The following is a 16,343-nucleotide window of genomic DNA, read 5'->3' on the forward strand; positions in this document are numbered from 1 at the left end:
CTAATTTTAATATCCTATTGAATTGTATAATATAAATAAACCATATAACTCAATACGTCGCTTTAATTTATAAATAAAACTCCGATACTATATAAATAGAACAAACTTTTATTATTACAAAGACACCAGGGATGTCATGGCTTTTTACAATACGAGCGCGCGGGCGCTATGGTTAGAGCATACCGAAGCCCTTGGAATAACTAATGGCCTTCATGAGCCTATCCTGGAGTTTCTCCTGGGAATCGTACTCGGGTAAGAGGAGCACGTTGAAGCAGGTGTGTGCGGTGGGCAGGCGGTCGCAGTCGGGTCCGTTGCGGGCTATGACTAGCTTGAGGTAGCTCAGGCCGCCGACGGGCACTCGGTCGGAGCCGGTGGCGAACTCGAGGAGTTTGCGCTTGTGCTCGCGAGCGAGTCCGTGCACGACATTCCAGAATTGCTTGATGATCCGCGACTCGGCCGTGTACCCGCCGTCGTACTCTGTCGATTTCTCCAACTCTTTGAAGTCGAAGTTCTGTGAAGTGACATTTGCGATTATAAATCTTTAAACGTGTTCACAATTTTATAAATAAACTTAAAAAAGGAAATTCAACATGAATTGTTGTCTGTATTATGCAATATTTTCGTTAATTTTGAACATTTTATTTTTTGCAATTGAATTTAGTTCAAAACAAAATTATTACTGTTAAAAAATTTTGTATACGGGGGATATACATATTTTTTTTTTATTTTCGAGCATTACATCTGTCAATTAATATGCATAAACTTGAAGTGACAAGTTTGCCACTATATTCTAGTACATAAATACATCTAACTGACCTTGCTGCCACAAACTAGAGTCTCCACCTCTTCCGGCCTGAACAGCACCGAGAGTGGACTCTCGTCAGTCACCATAACGAAACCGCGCCGGAACGCTTTGAACTGTGTTTCTACAGACTTGTTCAGAAGGAAGTCGGCATATAAATCAACAAATTCCTGGAATAGACAATAATAATTGCATTTATTTACTTGTGGATAAGCTGTTAACTGTCTACTGCTGCACATAGCCTTTCTCATAAGGGAAATTTTGCCAATATTTGCAACGCTTGGCAGGCGGGTTACCAACCGCAGTTTGGCTTTTGGTGATGTTTTAAGAGGAACGCTGCTGCCCATCCCTTGCCCATAGCTCCCTTAGTCGCCTCTTACAACACTCACGGGAAAGGAAGGTGTAGCTATTCTATGCCAGGATCTACACAACTGTTTATTTACTTACTGTCCTTTATTTAAGAATTTTAAAATTAGAACTAAATAAATATTCAGTGTTTTATTCTATTACTGTAATGAACTGAAGTAGATATTTTTTTAAAGAGGCAATGGTAAGGGCGCTATAAAAATATGTACACTAAATTAGAACTCTATGGTATGTAGAGCCATGTGTAAGTTTCTTAAACATTGTTTTTTTTTTGTCTCGGGCAAATGAAGGGCAAGTAGACAGTCTAGTATGACAAATACTCACTTTTTTGTTTTCCTGTGTTACAAATATGCTGTCGCCATTCTCCTTTAAATCATGGAATATATTGTTACCGAACACATCTTGATGGCATATCCTAAATGTCTGATAGTACACCTCTTCTAAATCATCTCCAGTATACTCTAGCATATCTTTTAAACCTCTATATAAAGTCTGAAAGTATATAAATGTATTTGTTATTTTCATAAAAAAATAAAATAATATCATTAATATAACAATACGTCAAGTGCAATATTTTATCAACATATCAGTTGGTAATTGTTCACTGGTAAACATACACCTCCCCCTTGGAGGGATTTGCTAGTAGTTGCTACGCTTGACAAGCGGGTTAACAACCGCAGTTAGGCTTTAGTGATGTTTAAAGAGGGATGCTACTGCCCGTCCCTCCACCATTAGCTCTCTAAGTCGCAAAGATATAAACAAAGCGCAATGGCAAGAAATATGTAGTTAACAATATTAATTTGAGAAAACTTACCGAATTCCAATCTGCCAAATCTTCAAAGGAACCTTTCTTCCCCATAAGTTTTCTATACACAACCATGGGAAAATCTACGGCTAGAATAATATTATTGTATATCGCTAAACCTAAAACTATGCCTATTAGTGTAAACTGAGCCTCCGTTTCAAACGATGTGGGATTAAACCTGAAAAAAAAAATGTTTTATTGAAGCACATTCCTTCATATTATAACTTATCTCCTCAACAAATGGCAAGCGACTCTATCGATAAATACGATATCGCGTCCATATGCATGAGATAGAACGAGACAGCAATATACGATATCGTTCTCTTTCGCTCGTTTACATACAAAATGTATTGATCGATTTTTTTACTACTTGTCTATGACAACTGGCAATTGATATGATTTGTAATATGGTCAACATTTATTGCAGGCCCTGGTATGGCAGGTGTTCGTAGGCTACGGTAACCGATTACAGGTGGGCAACTTGCTTGCCATCTCAGTGGTAAAAAAGTGTGTTTGCAAGGCAGTGTTTCGGTTTGAAGGGTGGGATATGGCGTGAATTTACTGGGTACAGAGGAATAACATCTCCTCAGAGTCCTCAGGAATAGCAACGTAACGTAACGTATCATGGGCGAAACAGTATACTCTGTTATGTCCATGGTACTGCTCATGTCTATAGGCGACGGTTACCACTTTCCATCAGGTGGGCCGTCAGCTTGTTTGCCTTTCTAAGTTGTATAAAAAAAAACAGCATCAAAAGTTGATTTAAGATTTTCATAACCTCTTAACTTCGTAGCATACACCATTGTATATTTTTAATTCTAACTTCATTTGTATAATTCATCCATTTCACACATTGTGCCACATATCCTTTTAAAATACATATATAAGCAACAGTCTTTACAGATTTTGAATATTTACAAATGTTTATTGACTTTTGATGTTCACTGTACTTAATATTTACTTACCACACAGTATTGGTATCCGCTTGATGTGTGAACATTCCGTAATCGGGATTGAATATCTCCTCGACGATGAGTTGAAAGAATTCTTTACTCACGCCGCCCTCGTCGACCCCTTGTTCTCCTTCAAACTCGACCACCAACTGTTTCTTTAGATCCAATACTCGTTCCATTGCTACCATTTCTAACTGTAAAATAAAATATATTGGCAAGTGTTTTTATAATTATATATGTACAAAAATTACCAGAGGGAGAATTACCTCTTACCAGAGGGAGACTTTGTACAAAAGTCGAATGCTTGGGTACCTCTGTCCCATTCGTGTTTCAACCGTGAAGCAGTTGTGTTTGCATGGCTGTGTTTCGATTTAAAGGGTGGGATATGGCGTGAATTTACTGGGTACAGAGGAATAACACCTGAGTCCTCAGGAATGGCAACGCATGGGGGGTATCATGGACGAAACAGTATACTCTGTTATGTCCATGGTACTGCTCATGTCTATAGGCGACAGTTACCACTTTCCATCAGGTGGGCCGTCAGATTGTTTGCCATTCTAAGTTGTATAAAAAAAATTTACATGGACGTATCGGTATTAAAATATTTCCTCGTTACAGTACCAATAATTAAGAATCAACATCTAATGACAATTTTTTTATTTATTCACCTGTACCTTACAATAACATTTAAAATATTGATAAATTTTTTAGAAACCACTTTTAAAAAACTCTTTAATAAGCCTCAAACATGCATCCTCACAGACTTTTGCGTTTTTAATACTATACGGGCTTTTACCGGCGACTTCGTCTACGTAACCGAGATATAATATATTTACTAACCATGATAAAAACTAGCCTATGTCCTTCTCAATGCTATTAAGTATCATAATATCAACTTTTATCTGTCCACAACTTAACATAAGCCCCCTCCGAGGGAAACTCTGCCTGTAATTGCCACGCTTGGCAGGTAGATTGATGTTTTAAGCGGGACGCTGCTGCCCATCCCTTACTCTTCCTTAACCACCTTTTACGGCACCCATGGGAAAGGAAGGGGTAGCCTTTTCTATGGCGGGACCACATGGGAATCTCAATGTCATATAGTGTGTATTTCAAATTTCATAATGATCGGTTAAGCCGTTAAGGCGCTAAGAGGTGACACAGGGGGAAAGGGATTGTTAGTAATGGAGACTAAGAATCCCATTGCTAGCAATATACCCAACCAGGTCGACCTCCTCGCGGTTTTCCATGGAAACTATCATGATTAATTTCTGATGAATTCATCAGGATGGGCTAACTGGCCTGTTTTAATTCTCATCTATTACCCTTCACTGGTGCTCCGCCAGGGTATACCGTTAACACAGGCGGGGTTACCATACCATTTTCAGCGATCAAAAAAAAAAGAAGTAACACAAATACTTACATTAAATGTGAATGTACATTTATACTATTATAGCAAGTATTAAATGATCGTCCGACCGTGCGTACTGACCTCAACGAGCGCGTCATCGATGATGTGCGAGCGCCGCACCTTGAGCCGCAGGAAGGGCATGGGCGGCACCGCGCCCACCACCGCGTGGAACATCGACACGCGCCGCTCCGAGTGCATCCGGATGCGGTTCTCATAGTACAGCCCCAGCGATTTGCTCGCCGTCGTCAGGATGAACGGGTACTTTAGGAACGTGAACTTCTTACCTGTGTACGGTATTCGTAATGAAAAAGGGAAAAAAACATAGCATATATGTTAGAGCGAGATAGATAAACAGGGTAAAAAGTTTTCTTCTTCTATTTATCTCTATTTTCCAATAAAGGTAAAAATCTAGATAATGAATTCAATAACAAATCTAAATACAAAAGTATACTAGTCGTACGTAGTCAGATAACTTGAAGCAAGTCATGTTTACTATAAGGTCCAGACAGGTGGCGGCGAGGTAGGCCGGGTCATCGAGCTCCCTAAAATATGATAGCGCAATGTTGTTTGGCTCATCCGTCATACTTTTCAACGGGTGCTGCTTGTGGGGACTGTGGTTTGCTTATGTTTGCTTGTTTGTTTTACATTGAATTGAATAATACATAATTAGAACTCAATGTTGTTTCGGCCTACCCTAAGGCGTGACACATATATATGTACATATGTACAGCTGCCAATTCAAATTTTCAAACAAATATTGACGTCTTAACATTTGACAGAACAACATCAATAGGATTAGCTAGTAATCATTATTGTTTGATCGATTTTTCCTATACACTATAAAACACAAAATTAACATTCACAAGAAAAATAAAAGCATTTATAATAGCAATACAAATTTCTTACCGTTATTTATTTCAGATTTATAATTTGCAAAATCTATTTCCATTTCTATAGTATCACTAAGAGGTTCGTTGTAAAATTCCTCGAATGGCAAGTATGGTTTTCTAGCATCTAACACATTTATATCTAATTCAATAGCTGTAACAAAATACATACAAATTAATAAATTAGAGATATTATAAAAAAAATATTGAAATATATTTATTTAGATTTTATACAAATGTCGTCCTATGTCTGTCTAACTTGTGAAACATCGTTATGCCTCATTACCTTACCTTCGTCTTCAGAAATGGCAATATAAGAAGGCTATTGTACACATTAGTGTATTCTGTGTTTTTTTTTTATACAACTTAGAATTGCAAACAAGCTGACGGCCCACATGATGGAAAGTGGTAACCGTCACCTATAGACATGAGCAGTACCATGGACATAAGAGAGTATACTGTTTCGCCCATGATATCCCCCATGCGTTGCCATTCCTGAGGACTCAGGTGTTATTCCTCTGTACCCAGTAAATTCACGCCTTATCCCACCCTTCAAACCGAAACACAGCCATGCAAACACAACTGCTTCACGGTTGAAACACGAATAGTACAGACAACGGTTACGAATTTCCATCAGATGGCCCATCAGATTGTTTGCCATTCCAAGTTCAAAAAAATTTAAATTATTTACATTACTTTAATTGTTAAAGTGTACAATGAACATTGATTACATAATATTATTTAAAACACAATATCATAATTGTTGTGTTTGCGTAACACTTATTATTGATATGTTACGTAAAAGTTGAAACACTTTCATGCCTACTGTTAAAAGGCATATTAACGACACTGCCAGCTAAAACCAGTGTAGCCTCAACAATGTATATAGGACTATATGTAAATTCATTCATTCGTTCATATAAATAAATAAAAATGTTGGCGACTTTTACATTTTACATAACTTTACCTTTTTAGATTTTATATTTTTTTTATTTTGAATGTTTATAACTCTTTTGTTTTTTACTCAATTGACACTTTGTACATGTCTTATTAAGGAAATTACATTGATAAGCTTCTCTAATAATATTTATTTATTCACTTCTACCAGCGCAGTTAATAAAAAATAATACAGTTATTAAAAATTTGTACAAATTATGTTTTTGTTTTTCTCTTACCTAATGGATCGTCGGGCTGTGAGTGTTTTGAGCTCTTCATGGGCGGGAACAAATGTTCTATAACATCGCCTAGTGGGTCCAATTGATTTGCTATCACTATGGGTTCCTCTCTCAACGTGTTTGACTCCATAACACCGGCTAGCATATTTGCATAGTACACTATCTGTGAAATACAATAAATAAAACCCTGAACATCTCGTAAAGAGCCACCTTCTAGTTGTTAAATAGACAAACATATTTACAACAATAAATAAAACATTTCATTAATTTTATAAATTAGGTTCTTTTAAGATGAATAATGGAAATATAACGAAATTATAATTCAGTTAGACTTTTATTGAGAAAACATTAAATCAATCAATTAGTTCAAGGGATTTTTTTCGTGAAAAGTACTTACTTTCATTAATTTAGTTGCCATGGTGACGCTTTCATCATCCTGTACTGTAAAATGGTTGGTGTAGTTAGTGGAAATAACCCGCAGCGTTATAAGTTGTTGTAATGTTTCTAATATATGCCGCAAGCTCTCCTTACAGTGTTGTGCCCATATACGCGCAAGTTTTGCTTGAGCTGTAAAAACAAAACATTGAACAAATTATTCAAAACTTTATTTTCTAGAACCCTAAACAAACTACAAACGAATCTATAGGTAGAATCGTTATCGCTAGCAAGTTCATGAGGTAAAATGAAATAATGACGTGCGAAGCAATTCTATCTATAGATTCGTTTGTACCTTATCTAAGGGAACAGAATCCACTGTCCTAAAAAGTAGAAAAAGTTGAAATGGATTTTTTTTTATGTATTATTATTATTTAATTTAATATACATGAATCAATATTTTACATACATAATGGATGTAAAATATGTTAAGCTGCAAACTGTGTATTAATAAACTCTTTAGTGAAATTTGAAAATAGAAAGAAACAATTTTTATTGCCTAGTAACCTTAATAATTGTCATGTTTTATGAATTGACTTTTGTCTAAAAATAATGTCTTTAGAATTTATATAACATTTTAATATAATAGTGCGATATAGTGTTTCGTGTATTTAGTGTCTGTTGTGTTTCTTATAAATAAATTTTCAAATTACTTGGATTAAGAACTAGATCTATTGTGGTTAGTACAAGCGCTACTAGCTTTTTTCTATACAACTTAGAATGGCAAACAAGCTGGCGACGCACCTGATGGAAAGTGGTAACCGTCGCCTATAGACATAAGCTGTACCATGGACATAACAGAGTATACTGTTTCGCCCATGATACCTCCTGTGTTGCCATTCCTGAGGACTCAGGTGTTATTCCTCTGTACCCTGTAAATTCACGCCATATCCCACCCTTCAAACCGAAACACAGCCATGCAAACACAACTGCTTTACGGTTGAAACACGAATGGAACAGAGGTACCCAAGCAATCGACTTTTGTACAAATTCTTCCTCTGGTAGCTTCATGCTGGTCTTTCTTTCCATGTATATATATATTCCTGACTAGGTAGGTATCCAGCTCCAACTCTAACAAAATATACTTTTTTATAGGTATTTTCTAATTACAAAAAGGGTCTGCGCTTGATCTTACCTCATCTGATTGTAAGTGATAATAAAACCTAGGACAGAGCTTATCACTAACCTAATGCGTACCCAGAAAATACTTATTCGCTATCAACTTAAAAATCTCAGATTGCAACAAAAAGAATCGTTCAGGCTAAAAAAATACCTTTACCTTTAACTGACAAGTGCTCAGCTGCGTGACAGAGCGCTGGCAGTGCAATCTCCAAGTAGTCGCTACACCCGAGATCCGGCACTTCAAATGCGATCACAAAACAATTCACGGCGTCCTCCATACTCATCTTTTTAGTTATCCTTAGATCTATTTCGAGGTTTTCAGCAAGTGTAGTTAATGCAGTCACAAGGGCCGAGCTGTAGTATTCTGATGGCACCTGTTGATTAATGCATTTTTAAATATTGGAACACGTATTATTATAAAATATTTTATTTTTTCCAGCGTCATGTAATATTTTGTGTCTAATTTTGTTTAGTGACCAACCAGAGGGAGACTGTACAAAAGTCGTTTGCTTGGTACCTCTGTCCCATTCGTGTTTCTACTGTGAAGCAGTTGTGTTTGCATAGATGTGTTTCGGTTTGAAGGGTGGAATATTGCATATAGCAGTGAATTTACAGGTTACACAGGAATAACACCTGAGTCCTCAGGAATGGCAACGCATGGGGGGTATCATGGGCCAAAGAGTATAATCTATAATGTCTGTTATGTCTATGGTACTGCTCATGTCTATAGGTGACCTTTTCTTTAAAGAAAACATGTTTGTATTGCCTGATGAAAAAACAGCTTCAAACGTTACATCCTTTAATACAGACACTAGCACCAAACTGACACCACATTTATTACTACATTGCACCCGTGCGAAGCCGAGACAGGTAACTAACTAGTAATAGATAAAACTTACTTTAGCTAGATACTCGAAGGCTCTGCGACATGACGCTACGTCCAAGCCTGGCCCTGTGACACTATCTACATCTTTGTCTGGGTCACTAGATGAACACATTGCTTTGGATTCTTTTTCTGAAAAAAAAAAATCATTCATTTATATTTATTAATTTAATTTATTTGGGATAATAACAGTGTTTTACATAATTATATATTAAACACTAAATGCTTGCTAATTACAGTTATCCACAGCGTAATATATAAGCACCCATTGAGCAAACTAAATAATTTATAATCATCATCATCATCATCATGTCAGCCTTTAAGTGCCCACTACTGAACATAAACGTCCTTCTTGGGGACCCTCCCCAGTGGTTGCCACACTTGGCAGGTGGATTAGCAACCGCAGTTAGGTTTTAGAGATGTTTTAAGAGGGACGCTGATGTTCATCTCTAACCCTCCATTAGTCGCCTCTTACGACACCCATGGGAAAGAAAGGGGTGGCCTATTTTGTGCCGGGACCGCACGGTTTTAGGTTAGTTTTTTAAGTTAGGTTAGGACTTATTAAGAGTTTTCACTCATACAACCAGTCAAAACCACTTTTGACGGAATCACTTAGTTAAATACTTTTAACCAGCTCCATTGAGCAAAAGTATTTTTAACTGTTATTTTAGTTAAAAGTATATTATTGACTAAAGCATACGGTCAAAAATACTTGTGATTGATTTTGCTAGTCAATAGTACTTTTGACTGGTTAAGAGTTTTGACAGTAACATATACATACATAATTATCCTAATGTATAAGAACAACTATAATATAATGATATTGATTTGAGTTTTTTCTTATTTTTTTTTGTGGGTGTATTTATTATTAACAGTATAATGTTAATAATAAATACACCCACGACAATAATTCATAATGGGATAGACAAATACTATTGTCGATCGTTTGCATTGTGGTGGTCATAATTTACTTAGAAATTTAATTTGCGTCAGTCAATAATTTCTTTTTAATGATATCCAAGAATATTTAATTATTTGTAAATGTATTTTGTAATAATTGGATCCAGATATCCAAACTGTTTGTCATACATTGGCATGATTCTAGTCAGTATTGCATTTTGACCATACAATATTGAGTGTAAAGGTACATGAAGCATGGGAGTATGTCTACTACAAAACACAGATGTGTAAAATCTTATCTAAGTTAGTAATTCCGAACTTTATTTTGTAACAATGAGTGAGATAAAGACTTATTATTAAAAATCAGAAAGCCAAATCAAATCCGGACTACCAATAAGCCCTATCAATACATTATCTTATTCATCTATGAAATATTATCTATTTCCTGATAAAAAATAAAAAAACATATTAAAAGATATTTTAGAAAAAGTATTACATATAGTTAATATAATTACATAGTGAATTGTTAATCAATATAATAGTTTAAGACCTTGTTTCTTTTTAAAGTCATATTCAAATCAAATCATGTTTATTCAAAAGGACATGTTTTCAAGCACTTTTAAATCGTATTTTTTTTTTTTATTTTATTGATGTAGGATCCGGAAAGTTATCTGTTAAGAACTCGCAAGAAACTCAACAGTTACTCTTTTAAATCTCAATTAACATTATGTATATTTATTTAAATGCGTAACTGGTCATTAAAAAGCCGGTGCATGATCGACTAACACCATGCACATTTGTTATTCAAGTAATTGTTTAGTATATAATAGACTTTGACCAATAAGTATTTTTACTAACAATTTTAAATTTATTAAAAGATAGATATAAAATAGCCTGGGGTATCTTCTTATAACATTTGATGCCAATTCTCATAAAAGATCTATTAATTAATAATTAACTTTTTCTAAACAATACTTCGAAATAGTAAATTTGAATTTGTATCTAGTGTTAGAATTATTGAAATTGCTGTTTTTAAGAAATAGTTGAAGATTCCTGTTTATATATAAAATGTTTGCGTATATGTATTGTGAAGCTACAGTGGGAATATTTATATATACTATGTATACGTTTAAATGGCCGTGTGGTCCCGGTGTATAATAGGTTACCTCTTCCTTTCCCGAGGGTGTCGTAAAAGCCGACTAAGGGAGAGTGAGGGATGGGAAGCAGCATCACTCTTAAAACATCTCTAAAGCGTAACTGTGGTTGCCAATTCGCTTGCCAAGCGTGGTAACTACTGGCAAAATACCTCAAAGGGGAGGCTTATGTTCAGCAATGGACAGTTAAAGGCTGATATGATGATTATGTACATATAAAAATTTCGAGAATATTATAGATCTGATGAATAATGTAGTAAACTAATGATAATTTAATAAGAAAAAAAAAAACTTAATTCTACTATAAAAACAAGTTTTTTAAGTAATCCATATTAATTAGACTTACCTTTATTTTTCCCGCCATCGTTATTACTATCATCTTCCGACACTTTACTCTGGAAACACCTAGCTAGTATAGCTGGCTGCGTAAACGCTTCCCCCAATGCTCTGACCAGGGGTTGCGGTTTTAATGTATGAAGGCACTCAGCACAAAGTTGACAAATACGCTCCTCAGTAAGTGGTGCGCCATCTAATAAATTCAATACTAAATCGTCATTGAAGGTAAACAATGCAGAATAGCTTTTTCTAATATCCGACAAACACTGATCACACATGTTGACAAGCAAAATCTTCTGACTCATGACTGACACTTAATATATGCAGAGACTCAAAGTCTACTGACTCCTATCAAGTTTAAAATTAGCTTAATATATATATTATTATTATTATTCTGAGTCAATATTAAATTGGTCAATATATTAATAATTTATTAATGATTGTACTTCATTATACTAATTGCCCAGTAAAATTACATAACTAGGGCTCATTTACTAATGACTATTACAATAATGAGAAAAGGCATGATGACCTATTAAATATACAATAAATTAATTCAAATTAATTTAAAAATAAATATCATAATACCCTTTTATTTATGTATTATTTTGAAGTTAGCAAACAAGCATACAGATGGTAAATGGTAACTGTAGCCTATGGATACCTGCATCGCATTTAGGTTCTAACATTTCTAAAGAAAGCCTAATGTTGTCATGTATTAAAAAATTTGCATGTATTGTAACATGCAATACTGCAGTGAAATAACAAGATATAGCTTATTTTATAAATGAGTGCTTATGAAAATTATGTATCTTCCATAATAAAAACTCATTTTTAAATCAATGTCATAACCATTTTTATTTCGAAATTGTAAAATAAAACAGTTGACGAAAACTAAATAAAAACAATTGTAGCACTACCCTAAATATCCAGAAATAAAACAATTTGGAAATTATGATATGTATGATACCAAATCATTATTAAATTGCCTAAATATTAACATGATATTCATCATAACCTATGTATATCTATAACAGTAAGGAACTCCCATGTACATGTTATCCCATACATCATCAGTCTCTGCATGGATACGTAATTAATCCTCTTTAATAGTTATTTTGTTTAATTCTGCCATCAAATTTAAAAGCTTATAACTGTGTTTCAATTTAAAATATCAGATATAGCAATAAAAACTGGGTAATGTGGTTAAAGATCTCTAGAACACAAGAATCAGATAACCGAGTGATGCACCTGGTACTGCATATGTGCATGGTTTTTGCCTGAGACATTGTCAATATGGCCAATATATGTTCACTGACCACGGCAAAATATTGTCTATGTCCTTCTTCATCCAATATGTGTATACTAAATTTCATAGTGATTGGTTAAGATATCACCTTAAGACCTTAAGGTCATAAACAAACTCAAGGATAGCCAGAGACATTTTATCAACTGTTAACATTGTAGCAAATACAACATTTGTTTATATCAGTATTTTTTTTTATACAACAAGCAGATTTTAAAATATTTATATTAAATATTAAAGGGTAGCATTAAAAAAATATCAGTTCTTACTATTATGACTAACTGTTTTGTGTTCCTCTTGTTGAGATACTTTTTGACTAGTTTCTGGTTTTGCCTCATTAGTAGTGCTGTGTTGTAGAGAAGTGCTTGATGAAGCAGATCCAATTGTGTTCTCTTTGTTATCTGTTTTGTCTTTTGTATTTGATACTGTACATGTTGTGCTGCAACATTATATTAATTATATCAAGTAAACTTTTATTTATATCTGCCCTAGAGATAACATAATACTATATAGATACTCTTTATTGTTTCCTCCAAAACATTACAGTAGTAGACTTATTATAAATAGATACAATTTCAAGAAATGTTCACACTGAGAAAACAATGGATGGCCTTAACACTAAAAGTGATCTCTTCCAGGCAACCTTTGGATGGAGAGGAGTAGTTTAAACTATACTTCAGTCTAGACAAACATTTAAAAAAAATGAGTGGTACTACTCTGAACACCATAACCAATTTAAATTGGTCTTAAATACAACATGTGAAATTGAACCAATGTGTGGATATATAAACATATAAATTACATAGTTTATATATATGATAATATAAACAGGTACTTTCTGACAAAATATTGTTATCTGTTACAATTAAATTTTGTTGAAATTATCACAGAAACACTCTAAAATAAAAATTGAAACATTGAAATAATTAATCAGTCTTTGTTTTGTACTACTACTGGACATCAGCAGATTGTCTTATGATCTAGTAAATTTTTGCATTTGTTTACATTTTCATTTACATTAATTGAAACAGACCGTACCTGGCACTAGAATCACATGTGCTGGCTTCAGTGCGAGGAACTTTGTTTGGGAGGGTGTCACACAAGCGTGCCTCTTTGTAGAACAGCTTTATGGCCTCTGCTGCTGCTTCATTGGGAGTCAGGTTCCTCGCCTGCATTTCAATTCATGTTGTTGATTAATTGATATTATTTAAAATTATTTAATTTCTTCATTGTAAAATAATTTTATCATAAATGTTTATCACTGATTGTGAATTGTACTGATGATAATCTATTTTTTTAAATATGTCTATAAGAGTTCATAGCAAATATTTGCACCACACCCACATACTTATATTTACTATTAGCATTTACCCATGACTTTGTCCACGTGACCAGGACATATCTTTATCTATCCCATATACTATATGTATACCAAATTTCATAATGATTAGTTAAGCTATTAAGGTGCTAAGAAATAAAAATTGGTTTGTTTGTACAAACCAAATCCCTTTCACATTTATAATAATTTATAATATGTCTTAGTTTGTTATTAAATTTACCAATCAATAGTATTCTACTTATCTTTAAAGACATATCAGGATTATTTATTAAATATTATACCAAGTGTAAACAAAAACATATTGTATACACTTGTTTAATTATATGAACATAAGGTTTTAGTATGATATTTTGATAAAACTAAAAATTAATTTTAACTGCTTACAATGAACAAATAAATAAGGTTTTTGTAAAGATTTATTCTGTTATTATATATTGTGTCTATTGCCTATTTTTAATTACTTAATTTGATAAAACCACATGGTTAGACTGCTTACTAAATCTGTCAAGTATAATAACAGAATAATACAAGTATACATTACCTCCCCACTGGAAGCACAATATTGATTGTCACAGTCTGGGTTTCCACAGCCATCTAGCAACTGGTAGAAATACCTCTCAATCAACTGTTTAGCGGCAGCTCGCTTCATTATGTCCTGGGTGTTGTTTGAACCTGTAGTAGTACATAAACTCGACGCGGGTTGCTCCTCCGAATTGTTTGGGGTTGAAATAGTCTTTGACGATGACGCTTCGTTCCCCCTATAAAGTCGCAATAATACTACACGTGACTACCCAATTCATTACACCTTATATATTATAGGAAAACAAAGAACAAAAATAGCAAGTAATGCCTAACCTAAACATTGTCGTGATTACGCAGTAGATTGTGAAAATATTTCGTAGATCTTCATTAATTAAAACACAAATATATTATTATTAGTGACAAATAAAAGACCGATAATTATAATTAACCATACCTTGAAGCTTCGTCAGTTTCGCTTTTCGAGTTCATAGAAATAAGTGCTTTTCAGTACAAAATCTCTCTGCTACAAACAACATAAATACACTAAGTTTTAGCACAAGAAAGCTCATTCGTTAATTATTAATTCGTATGAATGTTTTCATTAGTAAACTATAAAACATTAAACATAAAAAAGTAGCAAAAAAAATGTCCTTTAATTTATATTATTTCTATTCTTCTATCTGTCAACCAAATCAAGCTACCATTTTGAAACTTAAATCACAGATCTTAATAAACCCCAGATGACATTATTTTGAATTTTATATTGAACCATACACGGTCATATACTTATAGTTTATGGAACAGCAGAAATGTATGGTTGCCAATATGACAAAAAGTAAGAGTTAAATTATAAAACAACCTCGTTCCACGATTAAAATAAATTGGTAATAGTAAGCTTTCCTTATTATCATCATTACATCAGCCGTTAACTGTTCACTGTTGAACATAGGCTTCATTCATAAATTGTATAAGAAACGATTATAAAGCATTTGAATCCATTATTTCCCTGCAATACATTTGAGGACATCGCTCCATGTAAGAGGTAGAAGAAGGTCATTCTAGATTAAGTATGCTTGTAAGGGGTTGTCAGACTAGGAACCTTTATTCCGACCGATAACGGTTGTTGTCATGTGACCAGCCCATGCTTCTTTACCTTGCTTAACTGTATCTTTCTTTATTATAATGTATTATTTTTCCTTAATATAAACTTCAAAATACTAGCTGACTCGGCAAACGTTGTTTTACCATATAACGTTATTTCGAGAATTATATATATATATATATATATATATATATATATATATATATATATATATATATATATATATATATATATATATATATATATATATATATATATATATATATATATATATATATATATATATATTCCACTTAAGTTTGCTTATCCTTCGAGCTATATCGGTTACTTTGGTTTTTTTTTGCAAATATTCTGGTTATACATGTATAAAAGAATCCGTTATTATGCAAAGAAACACCAAGCATAGCCCCCTCCATAGGCCGTTGAGTAATTTGAAGCTTTTGCACACGGGCAATCGTGTAGGACCACGTTTCGGTTCCGTTACCCATTCGGTCAACTTGTCCCAAGTGTACATACTCATCGATAACTTAGAGCACAGTGTTCTCAATCGTAACCGGTATAGGTGTGACATGGACGTTATACATGATCTTAGTCTTGTCCATGTTCATCTTAAGACCTATCTGTCGAGAAACACCATTGAGGTCATTGAGCATAGTATTCAGATCCTCCAAGGATTCCGCTATAATTACTATATCATCGGCAAATCGAAGATGCGTGGTGTATTCGCCATTGATGTTTATACCATATCTTTTCCAATCTAAAAGTTTGAAAACATCTTCCAAACCAGCTGTGAAGAGTTTCGGGGACATGACGTCATCCTGTATTAAACCTTTCTACACTGGGATGGG

General features: G+C 33.9%; 1 protein-coding gene across 1 annotated transcript; it reads right to left on the reverse strand.

Annotated features, from left to right (window-relative positions):
* Positions 1-87: 87 nt before the first annotated feature.
* LOC113523612 (ubiquitin-protein ligase E3A) lies at positions 88-15,109 on the reverse strand. Its single transcript, XM_026909608.3, has 16 exons — positions 14,848-15,109; positions 14,413-14,629; positions 13,571-13,701; positions 12,802-12,971; positions 11,237-11,419; positions 8,853-8,968; positions 8,111-8,327; positions 6,794-6,963; positions 6,397-6,559; positions 5,241-5,375; positions 4,416-4,618; positions 2,939-3,120; positions 1,983-2,151; positions 1,493-1,660; positions 817-972; positions 88-511 (listed from the first exon to the last, which is right to left on the reverse strand). The coding sequence occupies exons 1-16, from the start codon at positions 14,880-14,882 to the stop codon at positions 173-175; spliced, it is 2,754 nt and encodes a 917-aa protein (XP_026765409.2). The 5' UTR covers positions 14,883-15,109; the 3' UTR covers positions 88-172.
* Positions 15,110-16,343: the final 1,234 nt, after the last annotated feature.

This window comes from Galleria mellonella, unplaced genomic scaffold (genome assembly GCF_026898425.1).
Source record: "Galleria mellonella isolate WM207_F2 unplaced genomic scaffold, CSIRO_AGI_GalMel_v1 utg300, whole genome shotgun sequence".
Classification (NCBI taxonomy): domain Eukaryota; kingdom Metazoa; phylum Arthropoda; class Insecta; order Lepidoptera; family Pyralidae; genus Galleria; species Galleria mellonella.

Bases quoted from the DNA above. Each gene is read 5' to 3' on its own strand.
- LOC113523612 (XM_026909608.3), bottom strand. From the start codon at position 14,882: ATGAACTCGAAAAGCGAAACTGACGAAGCTTCAAG. The intron at 6,964-8,110 runs GTAAAGGTATTT...TTGTTTTTACAG, and splicing joins TGAGCACTTGTCAGTTAAAG to CTCAAGCAAAACTTGCGCGT. The intron at 6,560-6,793 runs GTAAGTACTTTT...TGTATTTCACAG, and splicing joins TGGCAACTAAATTAATGAAA to ATAGTGTACTATGCAAATAT.